The sequence below is a fragment of the Gallus gallus genome, chromosome 2 (assembly GCF_016699485.2).
Source record: "Gallus gallus isolate bGalGal1 chromosome 2, bGalGal1.mat.broiler.GRCg7b, whole genome shotgun sequence".
In the NCBI taxonomy this organism is placed as follows: domain Eukaryota; kingdom Metazoa; phylum Chordata; class Aves; order Galliformes; family Phasianidae; genus Gallus; species Gallus gallus.
In genome coordinates, this window is record NC_052533.1 from 107,382,100 (window position 1) to 107,395,039 (window position 12,940).

The following is a 12,940-nucleotide window of genomic DNA, read 5'->3' on the forward strand; positions in this document are numbered from 1 at the left end:
TATTTGTAATTAAAAAGAAGTCTTTGGGATCAAGAACTGAAGTTATCAGCATCTTGCCTGCTCTGTATTAGAGAAGGATACAGCAATTGAAATAATTTCTATGTTTAAGTGGCTCAACTACCATCAGGATGTGCATGTCAGCAGCAGGAGGAATCATACAGCAAAACCTTTTCTTTTTTGCCCTTCAGCTTGTGTTGTTTTTATGTGTTAGAGAAAGTGATGTGTCAAAGAGATGGTGGTGGTGTATTCAATAGGTACTGCACTGGGTTGTGCTTTTGTGGGGGTTTGTTTCATGGTGCTTGACACAGGCTCAAGGAAGTGGGATTGTCTGGTGTGTAAAGGGCTGTGTGCAGCCAGTAGACATTGAACACGTGGTCCCAGTGACTGCATTTAGGGTGCCTCTGCTTAACGAACATTTGCAGAAGCAATGCTATACGGATTGGTGGAGTGGAGATGTTCTGGATAGGGCCATCTAGTTAAAAATCAAAACCAACCCTCCAGCCCCATACATTTAGCAGTCTGGTGTCCAATCATTCAATCTTTATTGAAGCGTCACTGTCTCACTTGTCCTCGCTGCACACCCCTACCCATGGAGGCTGATTTGGCCTTTACCTTGCTGAGAGTTACTGCAGGGCTAATGGGGGAAGGATTGTTTTCTGTGCCTTTGGCATGGAGGGCTTGATCCTAATCCAGTGACACAGCAATAATAGCAGCGCTGTTATTTTTGTTGTTACTTAAAAGGAATTGCTGCAGAGAAAAAGCATAATGCTTTCATGAGCGGAGGTCAGCAGATGGTTTCTGCATAAGGTCGCCATCCTAGGCTGAGTTTAAGATTAGAGGGCATGTTTTGTCTCCAGACACTGCTCAAATCCATGAGATTATTCTGTGGCCCTTCGTTCTGCAGTACGTTTTGATTTGAGGTGCGCTGGATCTACATGGTCTAGCTCTTTTGAACTTCATTTGGTGGTGTTTTTTAATACCAACACCTTGGGTTTGGATACTTCATGCGTAACACTACTAATTACCCAATATATGGCTTCAAGCTGCGCCGGGGAAGGTTCAGGCTGGACGTTAGGAAATACTACTTCTCTGAAAGGGTGGTCAGGCACTGGAATGGGCTGCCCAGAGAGGTGGTGGAATCACCGAGCCTGGTGGTGTTCAAAGAGCGTTTGGATGTTGTGTTGAGGGACATGGTTTAGCGGGAACCATTGGTGAAGGGTGAATGGTTGGACTGGATGATCCTGTGGGTCTTTTCCAACCTTAGCCATTCTATGATTCTATATTTCTGTGTCCCACTTTTATGCCGGAGGAAAAAGATTAACCTTGTGACTTGAGGTGAAGAGAACTCGCTGTTTGTGCTGCAGTTCTTTAGGAACAGCATGTCCTCTGGATTAGCTTTGTTATAAATCTTGAGAGAAACAAGTTTCTTCAACTATCAGTTTCCCTGTTGCCCTGAAGCAGAGTGGAGCAGAGGCAGGGAAGCTCTAAACCTTGCCGTTTGTGTGCCAGCCGGTGGATTCCCATAGTAGCAGGTCTCTGTGCAGAGGTGTGAGGGAGCAGCAGCTCCGCAGGGTTGGCTGGCACAGCCGTTGCCTTCCCCAGCACAGGCACAGTCCCACGGTGCCCATGAGCCGTGCACAGAGCGCCCCGCAGAGCTGCTCCCATGGCTCATGGTTGGAACCTTCATCCCGGGAGAACTCAGCAGTGTCACTTGTGGCCTTGAGTGTTTGTCTTTTGAGCCATGTCTGTGTAAATCTAACCTTATTTTACTGTTACACAGAGCATTCGTATTACAGCTTTCTAATAAGAAAGTGTGCTTTGTTTATACGAGCACAAGTTGTTTTATGCATGTTGAAATATATGCGTTTTACATGGTGTATTTGTCTTGTTTAAAACACTCTGCATGTATGTGTATATATGCATATATACACACTGTGTGCCTTCCCAAATGATGGCAGTTGTACAGCACTGATGTTTCATCTGCTGACACGCTGTACCTCTTATGCAGTGTTCTTTGCTTCCATTGTACTTGCAGTGCTGAGAAACTGAGGGATTCTCTGTGAAAAGGGATTTAATGATTTTTAAGGATGATATGATGAGAAACAGGACAGAGTCATTCTTTAGTTCTGTGTTTGAAATGCTTCCTGACAATGGAAATTCATTACAAAGCCTGTTTTACATAACTCCTAGCACATGCATTCGTGTGGCTTTTCCTGTTGTTTGCAACTGCCTCTGCTTTTAATTGACCATCAGAAGCTGTGCATTGTCATCAGAAGCTGAGCAAGTCATAGTGATGGTACTGACACAGCTGGGTGTTCTTTCAAACTGCTGTACCCCACTTAAGAAACATGGTTGGATGAACCACGTTTTGATCTGCCACGTACTGCAGGTTTTGTTCTCCAAAATTTATCTTGCAGGGGTTTAGAAGTCCTGACAGCATACACACAGGCAAGCCTTTCAACACCGGTTAGGGTTCAAAAAATAACTAACAAAGAAATTGACTGGAATCCCCTCTGTTTGAAAACACAAATCATTTTGGTCTAATTATTAAAAAAAAAAAAGAAAAATATTTCTGCTGTTCTACTGTGTGATAGGAGATTGTAATCTGCATCCATGTTACTGGTTGGGTATTCCTATGTAATCTACAGTGGGATTACAGATCAGTTGGTGTTATATGTGTGCCTGATACTATTCCCTGTGTTTCAGTGTACAATTAGGACTAGTTTCCTGTATAAAACAGGACTGGTTGACTGGAGGGACAAACCAAGGTGCTGCTCGCTGTATGCTTTTTGAAAGCACCTTTTCCATTGTGGCCAGCACTCAGAAGTTAAGGAGGAAACAAATATATGTAATCAGTCACAAAAGCTGCCCATGACCACCTCCTTTCCCCCTATCTTTGTGCTGATTAACGTAGCTTTGGTGTAGTTCTTAAACACAAGTAGGAACATACACAAGAAGGCACAGTCAAAGTTTTCTGAAGTGTTTCAGCAGCAGAGTGAACTGAAGTCTTTATCATGCTCAAGTTCAGTTTGTCTGTGTAAACTGATGTAGAGCCTTACAGGTAACAGTTTAAACTGGTTTCAAATGTCAAAATCAAATCAGAGGTCAAAGTCACCCATGACAATTAGTGCTACTGTTGTTGTGTGGTGTTGCAGAAAAAAATGCTTGGAGGTGTTCAAAACTTTTCTCATTCCATCTCTTTTAAAGTATGGAGTTTGTTTGGGAGTATTTAGGAAAAGGGAATTTCTAGACGAAATAGATTTCACTTGAGAAGCATTATGTATATGCGGTGTTTTTGATGGGTTTCTTTTTCTTAGCGGAAGCGGTTTTGGAATGCGGAGTGCACATCTTTCCCAGATGAGACAACCCTACAGCTGAAAAAATCAAGTCTCAGGACATCAGTGGCTGCTGCTTCGATTTCCAATGCGTGGCTTAGGTGTGGGGATGGCTTTCAGAGTACTTCTGTGCTGGAGGTAAAATGCTGGCTTGCTTAAAGGTGTAAGAAAGAAAAGCCAACTGGTAATGTGGTTTCTATGCTTGACTGAATACTCACCCTTTTTTTGCATTGTCCCCAAATGTATTATTTAAAAGAAATTTAACATTTGGGGTGGGGAGCTGTTTCTTCCTTAAAAATTAAAAATGGAACAAAATGACTTTATTTTGCATTAGGAGGATTCGTGTTAGATATAAAGAGTTTGTTTGCAACAATGAATTCACTGTAGGAAAATACTGCCTTATGACCTTGCAGCTCCTGTTTTGAATTTAATAATATTTTTTTCTGTGTTAGTCTTGGTCATGAATTGAGATACTCAGCCAGCTCTGACTGAGGAAGGGCTGTGTGCTGAAAATAATCTTCAACCGATTTGTTTCTGTTTCTTTCTGGAACTGAGCGGTCACAGTGTTACATAGCTTGTGGGATTTAATGAAATGGAGGCAGGACCACAGAAAGCTTCTTTCTGCAACCTTGGAACGGGGCACGTGCTTTATCAAGCATGGTCTTCCTGCCCCCTTTTGACATTTTAATGCTGAAAATAGTGGCTTTTGTTCTTCATGAGGTTAGATGTAGTTCTTGTCATTGTCACAGTGAGCTTATATTTTCCTCAATGATGAAAATTAAACTTTTGTGTTCATGTTCTCATGGTACTACAGGGTAGTAGGAGACTGAAAAATTTGTCTGAAGATGTGCTCAGTTGTGGTGGGCGTATAATAACAGTTCTGAAGTATATTACTATACAGGCAATTTTAACATGATGATAATCTTGATTACATCTCTTTCTAGTCATCGAGACCTGCTGGTAATAAATCTAAGAAGCACCTTGGACCACTCTTAACAACTGCAGAAAGCCCAATAGGTATGTTTCAGCAATGTCATCTTGGTATTGCCAAAGAGACTTCTATTTTGTTTTGCCTCTTATGAAGGTATAAGCTGCTAAAAGTGCTGGTTTTCTTCTGTTTTTGTACTTAGAATCTCATTTTGATATGAGACAGTCCTGATGCTGTTGTGACTGGACTCCTCTCTCTACCTAGAATGCCAGTTCTGCAAAACTGTAATAACTTTAGCTATTGCTCTTGAATGGATAGAGTATTTCTAATACAGTATATAGTGTGTATCCTAGCAGGGACAGAACATTGCCCACAGTTTTAAGATGAAGGAGTGAAAACCCACTTGTAGCTGTCTAGACAGAGGGTGAGATAATTCTCACTTCATCTTAGAGACTGAGAAGCAGGCATGAGAGAAACAAGCTATTTTGTAAGTATGAAGAATAGATAATGAAACAGAACTTTGTCAACATCCTGCATTCACCATCTTCTGTAGGTACCTGAGTCTGTTCAGTGTTGTGATTGAAGAAGAACTCTAGGCATAATGAGGAGTATGAGGACTTACGGACCGTTTCCATATCTTTCACTTTTTGTGTAAGGAGGAAAGGAGAGATAGGGCAGTGATTTCTTCAGTCTTTGTCTTTCTACTTGCTCTAGCAGCAGAGAGAATCAAGATGAAAATAAAGCATGACTGTATAAGAAATTTTTAAGTTAACTTTCCAGTATTCATCTCTTGCTTGCTGGCAGAACAGGTAATTTTTTTTTTCCAGTTCAAGAACAGTATAGCTTAATTTTTTAAGGATTTTAAATTTAACTGTGCTGTATTTCTGTCACAATCTAAAACTTTACAATTCTCTTTAATAGGATCTGCTGCTGAAAGCTCTAAGGAGGCTGAAGACATAATTTGGACCTCTAGTGGCAGTGATTTTTCAGATAATGAAAATAAAGCATCGATTTCCAGGTTACACAGTAAAAAAAGTCTCACTTGCAAAGTAGAGGAGTCGCAGGACAGACATTTTTTCTTAGAGGACAGAAGTGATGAAGGTAAGTTCAAACACAAGCACATTTGTCAAGAAACATTGTCAGCTTCAAGTGCTGTAACAAAAATACTGTGAGATCATTCTGGCTAAAGGACACGGCTTAACCAAAATGGGTTTAGGTCATTTGGAGGATTTTTTCCATCAGTATCAGCTGAGTATGGCATAATCTCTTATAAATTATGGCCAAAAAATTAAACTTTGGAGTCCCAGTAGCGTTTTGTACCATTTCCTTTCCTATGCTCATATGTGCTGGGGTTGTGAACACCTTCCTCTGCCTGCTCTGTTCTACTAGTGGCATTGCTGTCTCTACACATACTGAGTTGATGTGGCAGGCTTTGCAGCTGCAGATAACATCATTCTACGTGGCATGAGTTTTCATTTTAGTACACAGTATTCCTTGTTTTCTCTACTAGCTGTACTGTGCAAGCAACCATGAGTTTTGTTTCTAGGATTTGCTTTCTACTTCGTGGAGCAGGGGATGGCGGATAGCAGAGACTTTGATTAAAGAAGTGCAGCTGAAGACAGAAAATTTGTGTGCTTTATTAGACAAAGTTGATTAGGATAATGCTTAATTTGCATTAGAACTTATAATCGCATTGAAAATACTTCTTAACTTGAGCTGGATCTGAAGCATTACAGACAGGTTTCAGATCCTGGGTATCTGGTAGCTTTCAAACAGTACTGTGAGTTGAGCAAATGGATTGACTAATTTGTTTCTTTCTGTGGCTCTGGCTAAGCACATTCCTTTGGTTTACAGCAAACAGTCTTCCTATTTCTTCTGTATTTGTCATTGATTTTACACTGGTCATCTGTTGTAATTCTTAGTAATTCTTTTTGTTCTTTTAGAAGTGGAAGGACTGTTCATTCTGTGGACTTTAATCTGTTTACTGGGAAACTTTCAAGCCTGCTATTAATATCATTTTATTATACTTGTCTCTCATATCCCTTATAATAAGCAGTTCAATAATAAATATGTAGTACAGCTTTTAGTTTTAAAAAGGCAATGCACAGGTTTGCTTTTACCTCATATGAGGTAGCAAAGTTTGGTTTCTCTACTTGCAAGACAAAATTGATGCTTTACGTACCTGCTTGAAGGTATCAAGGGAATAAAAACATTTCCTCTTCAACTCTCTAATTTATTGAGTTGTGGGGTGTAAGAAAACTCCCTGCTATAATAGAAAGCTGTTTTTCCTTTTCTCAGTTAGCTATCGTGTGCAGTAGTTGTACTATTGTACGTGGATATCTGTGTATGCATATTATGTACGTTCATTTGTAAGTACGGGGATAATAGCCAAGAAAATATTTTAAAAGTGGCATGCCCTTTCATGTGAAGATCACCTTCAGAAATGAAGTGTTAGCACCTGAGTGTGACAAGATAGCACTTGGGATTCATACTGCCATCATAAGTTGCATGCAGCTGCCACATAGCTTCAAGAGGCCACTTTGTGCTAAACTAGTCACCAGCAGCTGTATTTAAAACTTCTTCTATATAGCTTCCTTGTGTTTAGTAACAGAAATATATTCACACAGGCAAACCAGAGCTTTTGTTTATTTGTCTGGGTGGCTTCAGAATTTGGAAGTTCTGTGAAGAAACTAGTGACTTAAGCTGTTGTAGCACTCTAACAACGTACTACCACTGTTCCACATATCTGTAGAGATGCCTAGAGCATCTCTACTTGTAGGTTCCTGCTTTCTCTGCTTTCTGCAGAAGCAATACAAGCAAAACTCAGAGCCTCAGTTTTCTTCCTCCAAACTTTGTGTTTTCAAAACTGAATGAGGTTCTTTTTGCCAGTAGCTTGTGTTCTGAGACACTTGTGCCTGAAAGGAGTGTTTAGGAGGGCTGCTACAGCAGCTCAGGCTTCCACTGCCTTTCAGAAGATCCCTGTAGATGAGTACAAGTGTATTTCTGGACTACATGGTCATGAGTGTGGTGAAAGAACAGCGTCTGTGTTTATTACCATTTTGTCCCCGTTCTTTGTTTGAGGTGAACACTTATTTTCTTGTGCCTGATTGTTTAGGAGAAGTTAATGCAAACATCTATCTGTGCTCAGAGGTTTGGTTTGCAGACCTGTGTATTTGGCCATGGTGTCTTACAAGGCTACCATTTCAAGTATTTTTTTCATCTGTGGGAGTTACCACTCATAACAGATGTTAACTTCCATCAGCTTTGCAGCTCTTCCAGACCACTGCCTGAAGTATTTGCTTTTACTTAAAACAGTTAATTTTGAATGAGTACACTTGGGAAAAAATATATATAATTTCAACTGGATGAGAAAAACCAAGGCTTCTCTAAATGCTAAGAAATTAACAACTAAACCAAATACTTACCTAAGTAGCTAAAAATGCTGCCTCCTTATGGGCAGTACTTTGATTCTTTATTTTTTAATATGTTCATTCATGGAAGCTTCTGTGTGGATTTTACAAGGGATGGGATCTTAAAGTAGTTAAACATAAAGGCAGGTTCAGTGTCTGTAGCAAAACAATATTGTGCTTTTCCCAAGTCAAGGATAATTAATGTTTTACAGTTTAAATTCGTATTTTTGAATAACATGTGAATGAATGAGAAACATTATAGCAAATTTTCTTCAGACGAATCAGAGCTTATTGACTGGGAGAAGGATAGTGATTCTACAGATGAATGTGATGAATCTGAAAAAGATGACAGCTCACTGGAGATATCTGACACGGACTCCTGCACAAATCTTAATTCTCTACCTGTCAAAGAGGAGAATGATGAGCTTTGTAAGGTAAGAAACTATTTTCTTCTTTTAAAAGTTGTTTTTCTCCTACAATTATGTAGTGTATTCTCATTTGGTTGCACTTAACTTGGAGGAATGTGAGGCTTCTGCTTACCTTACCTTTAAAAGGAATCCTGTTCACAAGAGCTTTGGGATATTTTCTGACTGCCAAACCTCAAAACCAACAGTGCCCCACACCTAGAAATTGGTACTGTGATTGCTGAGACACAGAATGACTAAGATGAGAAAGCATCTCTGGAGATCATCCAGTTCAACCCCTGTGCTCAAAGCAAGGTCTCACAGAGTAAATTGCTCAGGGCTGTGTGGTTGTGTTTGAGTCCCTTCAGGCTTGGAGACTCCACAATCTTTCTGAGCAACCTGTTTAATCATTCTAAGTAAAGTTTATTCTTAATTTAAATGGAATTTCTTGTATTTCAGCATGTGCATAAAAAGGTGGCCAAGTGGGTAGATTTCTTACCAGAAATGTGGTGATCTGGATTCTCCATAGCTCTTGTCTAATGGCTTTCTCCAGCAAGTTGATGTCAATTTCCTGTTATGTGCTGGGTCAGACAGCTGCTTATTTTTCTGGAGCTTGACTATATCAAATTCAGTTATTGTGCATAGGGCATATTCTCCAAGTGGTGGTGAGGTGAGAGACTAAGTAACATAGGACACTTTTTAGTGATGAGGATTGGAGAGCTCAAGAAAAGGCAGAAGTGAATACTGAATTGTATCAGCTAAGATCTGGTAGTGTTTCTATCCTTGTGTGGGGAAGGTTTTTTAACTGCAGAAAATGAAACTTAGTCTTTAAAGAAGGCATGTCCTATCAAGTATAGAATAAATGTTTGAAAAGTTTTTCCAGTGAAATGATTTGTATTAAAAGACTTGAGATTTGATACCATTCTAGGCAAGGCAGGCACTGAACCTCTCTCTGGTGCTGCAAGGCAGCTGCATCATCAGGAGCCTCTCCAGTGAGGCCCTTGCTCCTCTCTGTTCCTCAGCACAGTGGGGGGCTGGGGTTGGCGTATGTGGTGTTTGAGGGCTGGTGTTGCTGGGCCTGGAGGAGGCAGAGGAGAGGTCTGACCATACAGAATCACAGACTTGTAGGGGTTGGAAGGGATTGTGCAGTCCAATCCCTGCTAAAGCAGCCTCCCTGTGGTAGGTCACACAGGAAAGTGACCAGGTGGATTCTATCTCCAGAGAAGGAGACTCTACCACCTCTCTGGGCAGCCTGTTCCATTCTCTGTTACCCTCATAGTAAAGTTGTTCCCCATATTCCTATGGAACCTCCTGTGCTCTGTTTTTTCACCCCTTGAAGTAACAGGAGAGTGACCTGTCCCTTAGAAGTGCCCAGTGAGACGACAGGAGTAGGTGTCACCACATGAGGACGGCGTTCCTCAGGGAGAGTGGCTGAGCGCTGCATGAGGGGCCGGACAGCCTGTGCAGCCCAGCGCTGGGAGTGCCAGGACGGGGTTAGCGAGCCCCGCGCTGTTGGGCGCGCAGCCCCTCGGGAGCCCGGCGTCGGCCTCCAGCTGCCCCCTTCGTGCCCGCCAGGGGGCGCCACAAGCCCGCGCTACGAGCGGCGGGCGCTGCCTGGCCGGGCCCTTACCTGCTTCCGCGGCGGGTTCGAAGGCATAAACCTGGGGGAACAGACCCGGAGTTTGTGCGAGCGGTAGAAAGTCGTCCCGCTTCTATTACATCAGCATGAGTTACCCCACTGTAGGTGGAAAGTTGGATAAGTTTTGAGACACTTCAGTATTAGTAAGAGGTGAGCCCTCATGAGAGGGCTTTTTAGATGTGAACATGTGGAACAAAATTGTTTAATCTTAACCAGAATGTTTATACTACTACAGGAGTCCCTGAGTAAATGGGGTCAGAGGATCCCTTTGCACGTTTCCCTTTCCCGGTCAGTGTCACGCGGTGGGAATTTCCACGGGTGGTCAGCCTTACCAGTGAACTTTCCTCTGGGAATTTGATGTATGTAGGAGGGCAGAGCCCCAGTGATTGCTGTCATTTGCATTCTTTGGTTTGCTTTGAATGCGCAGTTTTCCTAGGAAAAATAGCAGAGGCAGTTGGGACAGTTCTGGAAGAGAATACAAAACAAGTGCTCCCCACAGGAGGCCATTTGCTGGAAGAGTATCGTTCAAAAAAAGCCTCTTAGTTTTGTGGCATAGTTTATGGTGCGGGGAGGAAAAAAGCCAGATGTTGATATATCATCATTTTTGTGGTGTTTACTAAATCTCTGGGACCTAATGAAGTGTGTGGGTAATCAAAAGACCCTGACATTTATTTTACTCCACTTCAAAATACACCAAATACCAGGAGGTTCTAGAGGTTTAGGATTGCTGCCAAATATCTTTATTGTACTATTTATGTATGGTAAGAGTATGCTGGGTTTCTACTGGGAAATATAAAAAGGTGAATAACTATTTTCTTCCCAGTACATTAGTATTTGAAAATTAGTCCTGTTCAGTGACAATTAACTATGTGGAAAGACTTCTATTGGTATAGAGATGAAACTTTTGCTTGTGACTAGTTTTACACCCGACCTATTTCAGTCTGTGTTCCATCTTAAGTCCCTATGCAGCGTCTTTCTTAGCAGCTAGCTGCCTCCGATGCGTAAGGCTACCTCGCAGAGAATGAGGAAGGCAAGTTGAATTTAGTGTTGTGGTGAGCAACTATTAGCTAATTTTTGGTTCTGTTTAGAATTTTTGAAAAAAGGTGTGAAAAATATGACAGTCACACTTTGCTTTCATTTGTATGTCTTTACGGGATGAGAGTTTTATTTTGTGGTTACTAAATTTTCTTTGACTTGTAACTGGTTGAATTTTTCTTAAGGTGACGCAGAGCAAAGTTCCAGCAAGGCCTGATCCCAGAAGGTTTTATTCTGAGGACTTCTCTGCTCTCAGTTGTCTGTGAAGGATGCCTGGTTGATGTTTTGCTTGGAAACAGCATTGCTAGAACAAAGATTGAAGTTAACGCTAATTTTTTCAGCATCCCTGTTTTCCAGCAGAGCATTATCTAATGAACTTAGAATTGATCTCACACAGTTACATGCATTGGTAATGACTACTTTGACTTGTGCAGGGGTCTTGTTATATGAGCTGAAGTTCCATATTGTATTAATCTTTAAATTATTTGCAATTTACGAATATTTTATGGATTATATGAAATCTCATAGAATGGTTTGGGTTGTAAGGGACCTTAAAGATCAGTTCTAAATCCATTGCTATGGTCACGGAACAGCTCCCAGCAGATCAGACTGCTCAGGGCCCAATCCAACCTGGCCTTGAATGCCTCCAGGGATGGGTACCAGGGCTTCTCTGGGCAGCCTGTGCCAGTGCCTCACCACTCTCTGAGTAAAGACTTTCTTCCTAATCAAAATCTACCATCTTCCAGTTTAAAGCAACTACCCTTTGTCCTATGACTATAATCTCTGATAAGAGTCCCTTCCCTGCTTTCCTGTAGCCTCCCTTACGTACTGGAAGGCTGCAATGAGGTCTCTCCACAGCCTTTTCTGCAGACTGAACACTAACTCCCTCAGCCTGTCTTCACAGGAGAGGTTCTGATCATCTTCCTGGCCAACTCAATCCAACAGCTTCATCTCCTTATGCCAGTGACCCCAGAGCTGAATGCAGTGCTCCAGGTGGGGTGGATCTCAAGAGCAGAGTGAAACGGCAGTCACTGCCCCACTGGTAATTCTTTTCATGTAGCTGAGGATACAGCTGGCTTTCTGGGCTGCAAGCATGCTTTGCTGGGTTGTGCTGAGCTTCTCATCAACCAACAACCTTATCCTCAGGACTGTTCTCAATCCATTCATGGCCCAGCTTTTTTTGTGCTTGGAGCTGCCCTGACCTGGCTGCAGAACTTTGTGCTTGGCCTTATTGCGCTTCATGAGGTTTGCATGGACTCACCTTTCAAGCCTGTACATGTCACTCTAGATGGCAGCACTTCGCTCCAGTGTATCAGCTGCACAACTCAGCTTGGCGTCCTTGTCAAACTTGCAAGAGTGCCCTCAATCCCACTATCCGTGTTGCTGATGAAGATGTTAAGTAATGGTGGTCCCAGTGTAGATGCCTGAGGAACACTGCTATTCTTCTAATGCTGTTGTATGTGAATTTGTGCTTTCTGCCATAAACCTCCTACTCTGGAAGTGTTCTGTCCCTTTGTGCTAAGCGGCGTCACCTCTGCAAATTCCTACCCAAAATATTTTGCAACTTCAATTTTCATGGAATAGATCATTTCTGTGTCTTACAGAGTATGGTCTTGTCCTGTGTTAAACCTCTTTACCTGTTTCTGATGGGTGTCCAGATTTGCTTGCTTTCTATGCAAGCAAAGTTATTCCAGAACGATGTGAGGGAGAGGTTTTTTGCCTTTTATAGTGTTAGAGTATAGGAATTAAGCATTCTTCTGTCCTTTCTATACAGCATGAATAAAGTTTAGCTGGTTACAGCAGACACTTTATCACAGAACATGCTAACAAGCTTACCTGCTAATCTTGACATCTAATGTGGCTGAAAATCATCAAAAAGCTACATAAGAGCTTGCTTTCTTGAAATATTGATTGAATGGCAATAACCCTGAACTATCTTGTTGAATGATAAGCAATTAAAGAGAATCAGATTTTTGTTTCAAAACTTTTTAAAGGGATCACGACTGTGATCTCTCTTTCCATCTGTGTGCCCTTATAATTGGAGATCTGATGTGATTGTGTCCAGTCAGTAAAGTGCATTTATTTCTGGCTGTCTTAATGTGGTGTTTTTTATTCAGAAGTCTCTCTTCCTATGTAGTGTTAAATGGGGGAGTTCAACATGATATTTTGAAGAGCTCACTTAAGTGAGT

General features: G+C 41.6%; 1 protein-coding gene across 10 annotated transcripts in view; it reads left to right on the forward strand.

The window, feature by feature from the left end:
- LOC421106 (KIAA0146) overlaps positions 1-12,940 on the forward strand; it is a 205,947-nt gene that overhangs the window by 1,922 nt on the left and 191,085 nt on the right. For 9 of the 10 annotated variants that reach the window (XR_003073926.3, XR_003073925.3, XR_005855832.2 and 6 more), the window contains exons 2-5: positions 3,318-3,473; positions 4,280-4,352; positions 5,185-5,364; positions 7,950-8,107. Coding sequence is in view for 6 of the 10 variants with exons in the window: in XM_025147953.3 (XP_025003721.2) it covers positions 3,318-3,473; positions 4,280-4,352; positions 5,185-5,364; positions 7,950-8,107 (567 nt within the window). In the remaining 4 variants the exon portion in view is untranslated. Of the gene's footprint in view, positions 1-3,317; positions 3,474-4,279; positions 4,353-5,184; positions 5,365-7,949; positions 8,108-11,655; positions 11,794-12,940 lie in introns of those variants that run through there. The other variant, XM_040689938.1, reaches the window with a different exon arrangement.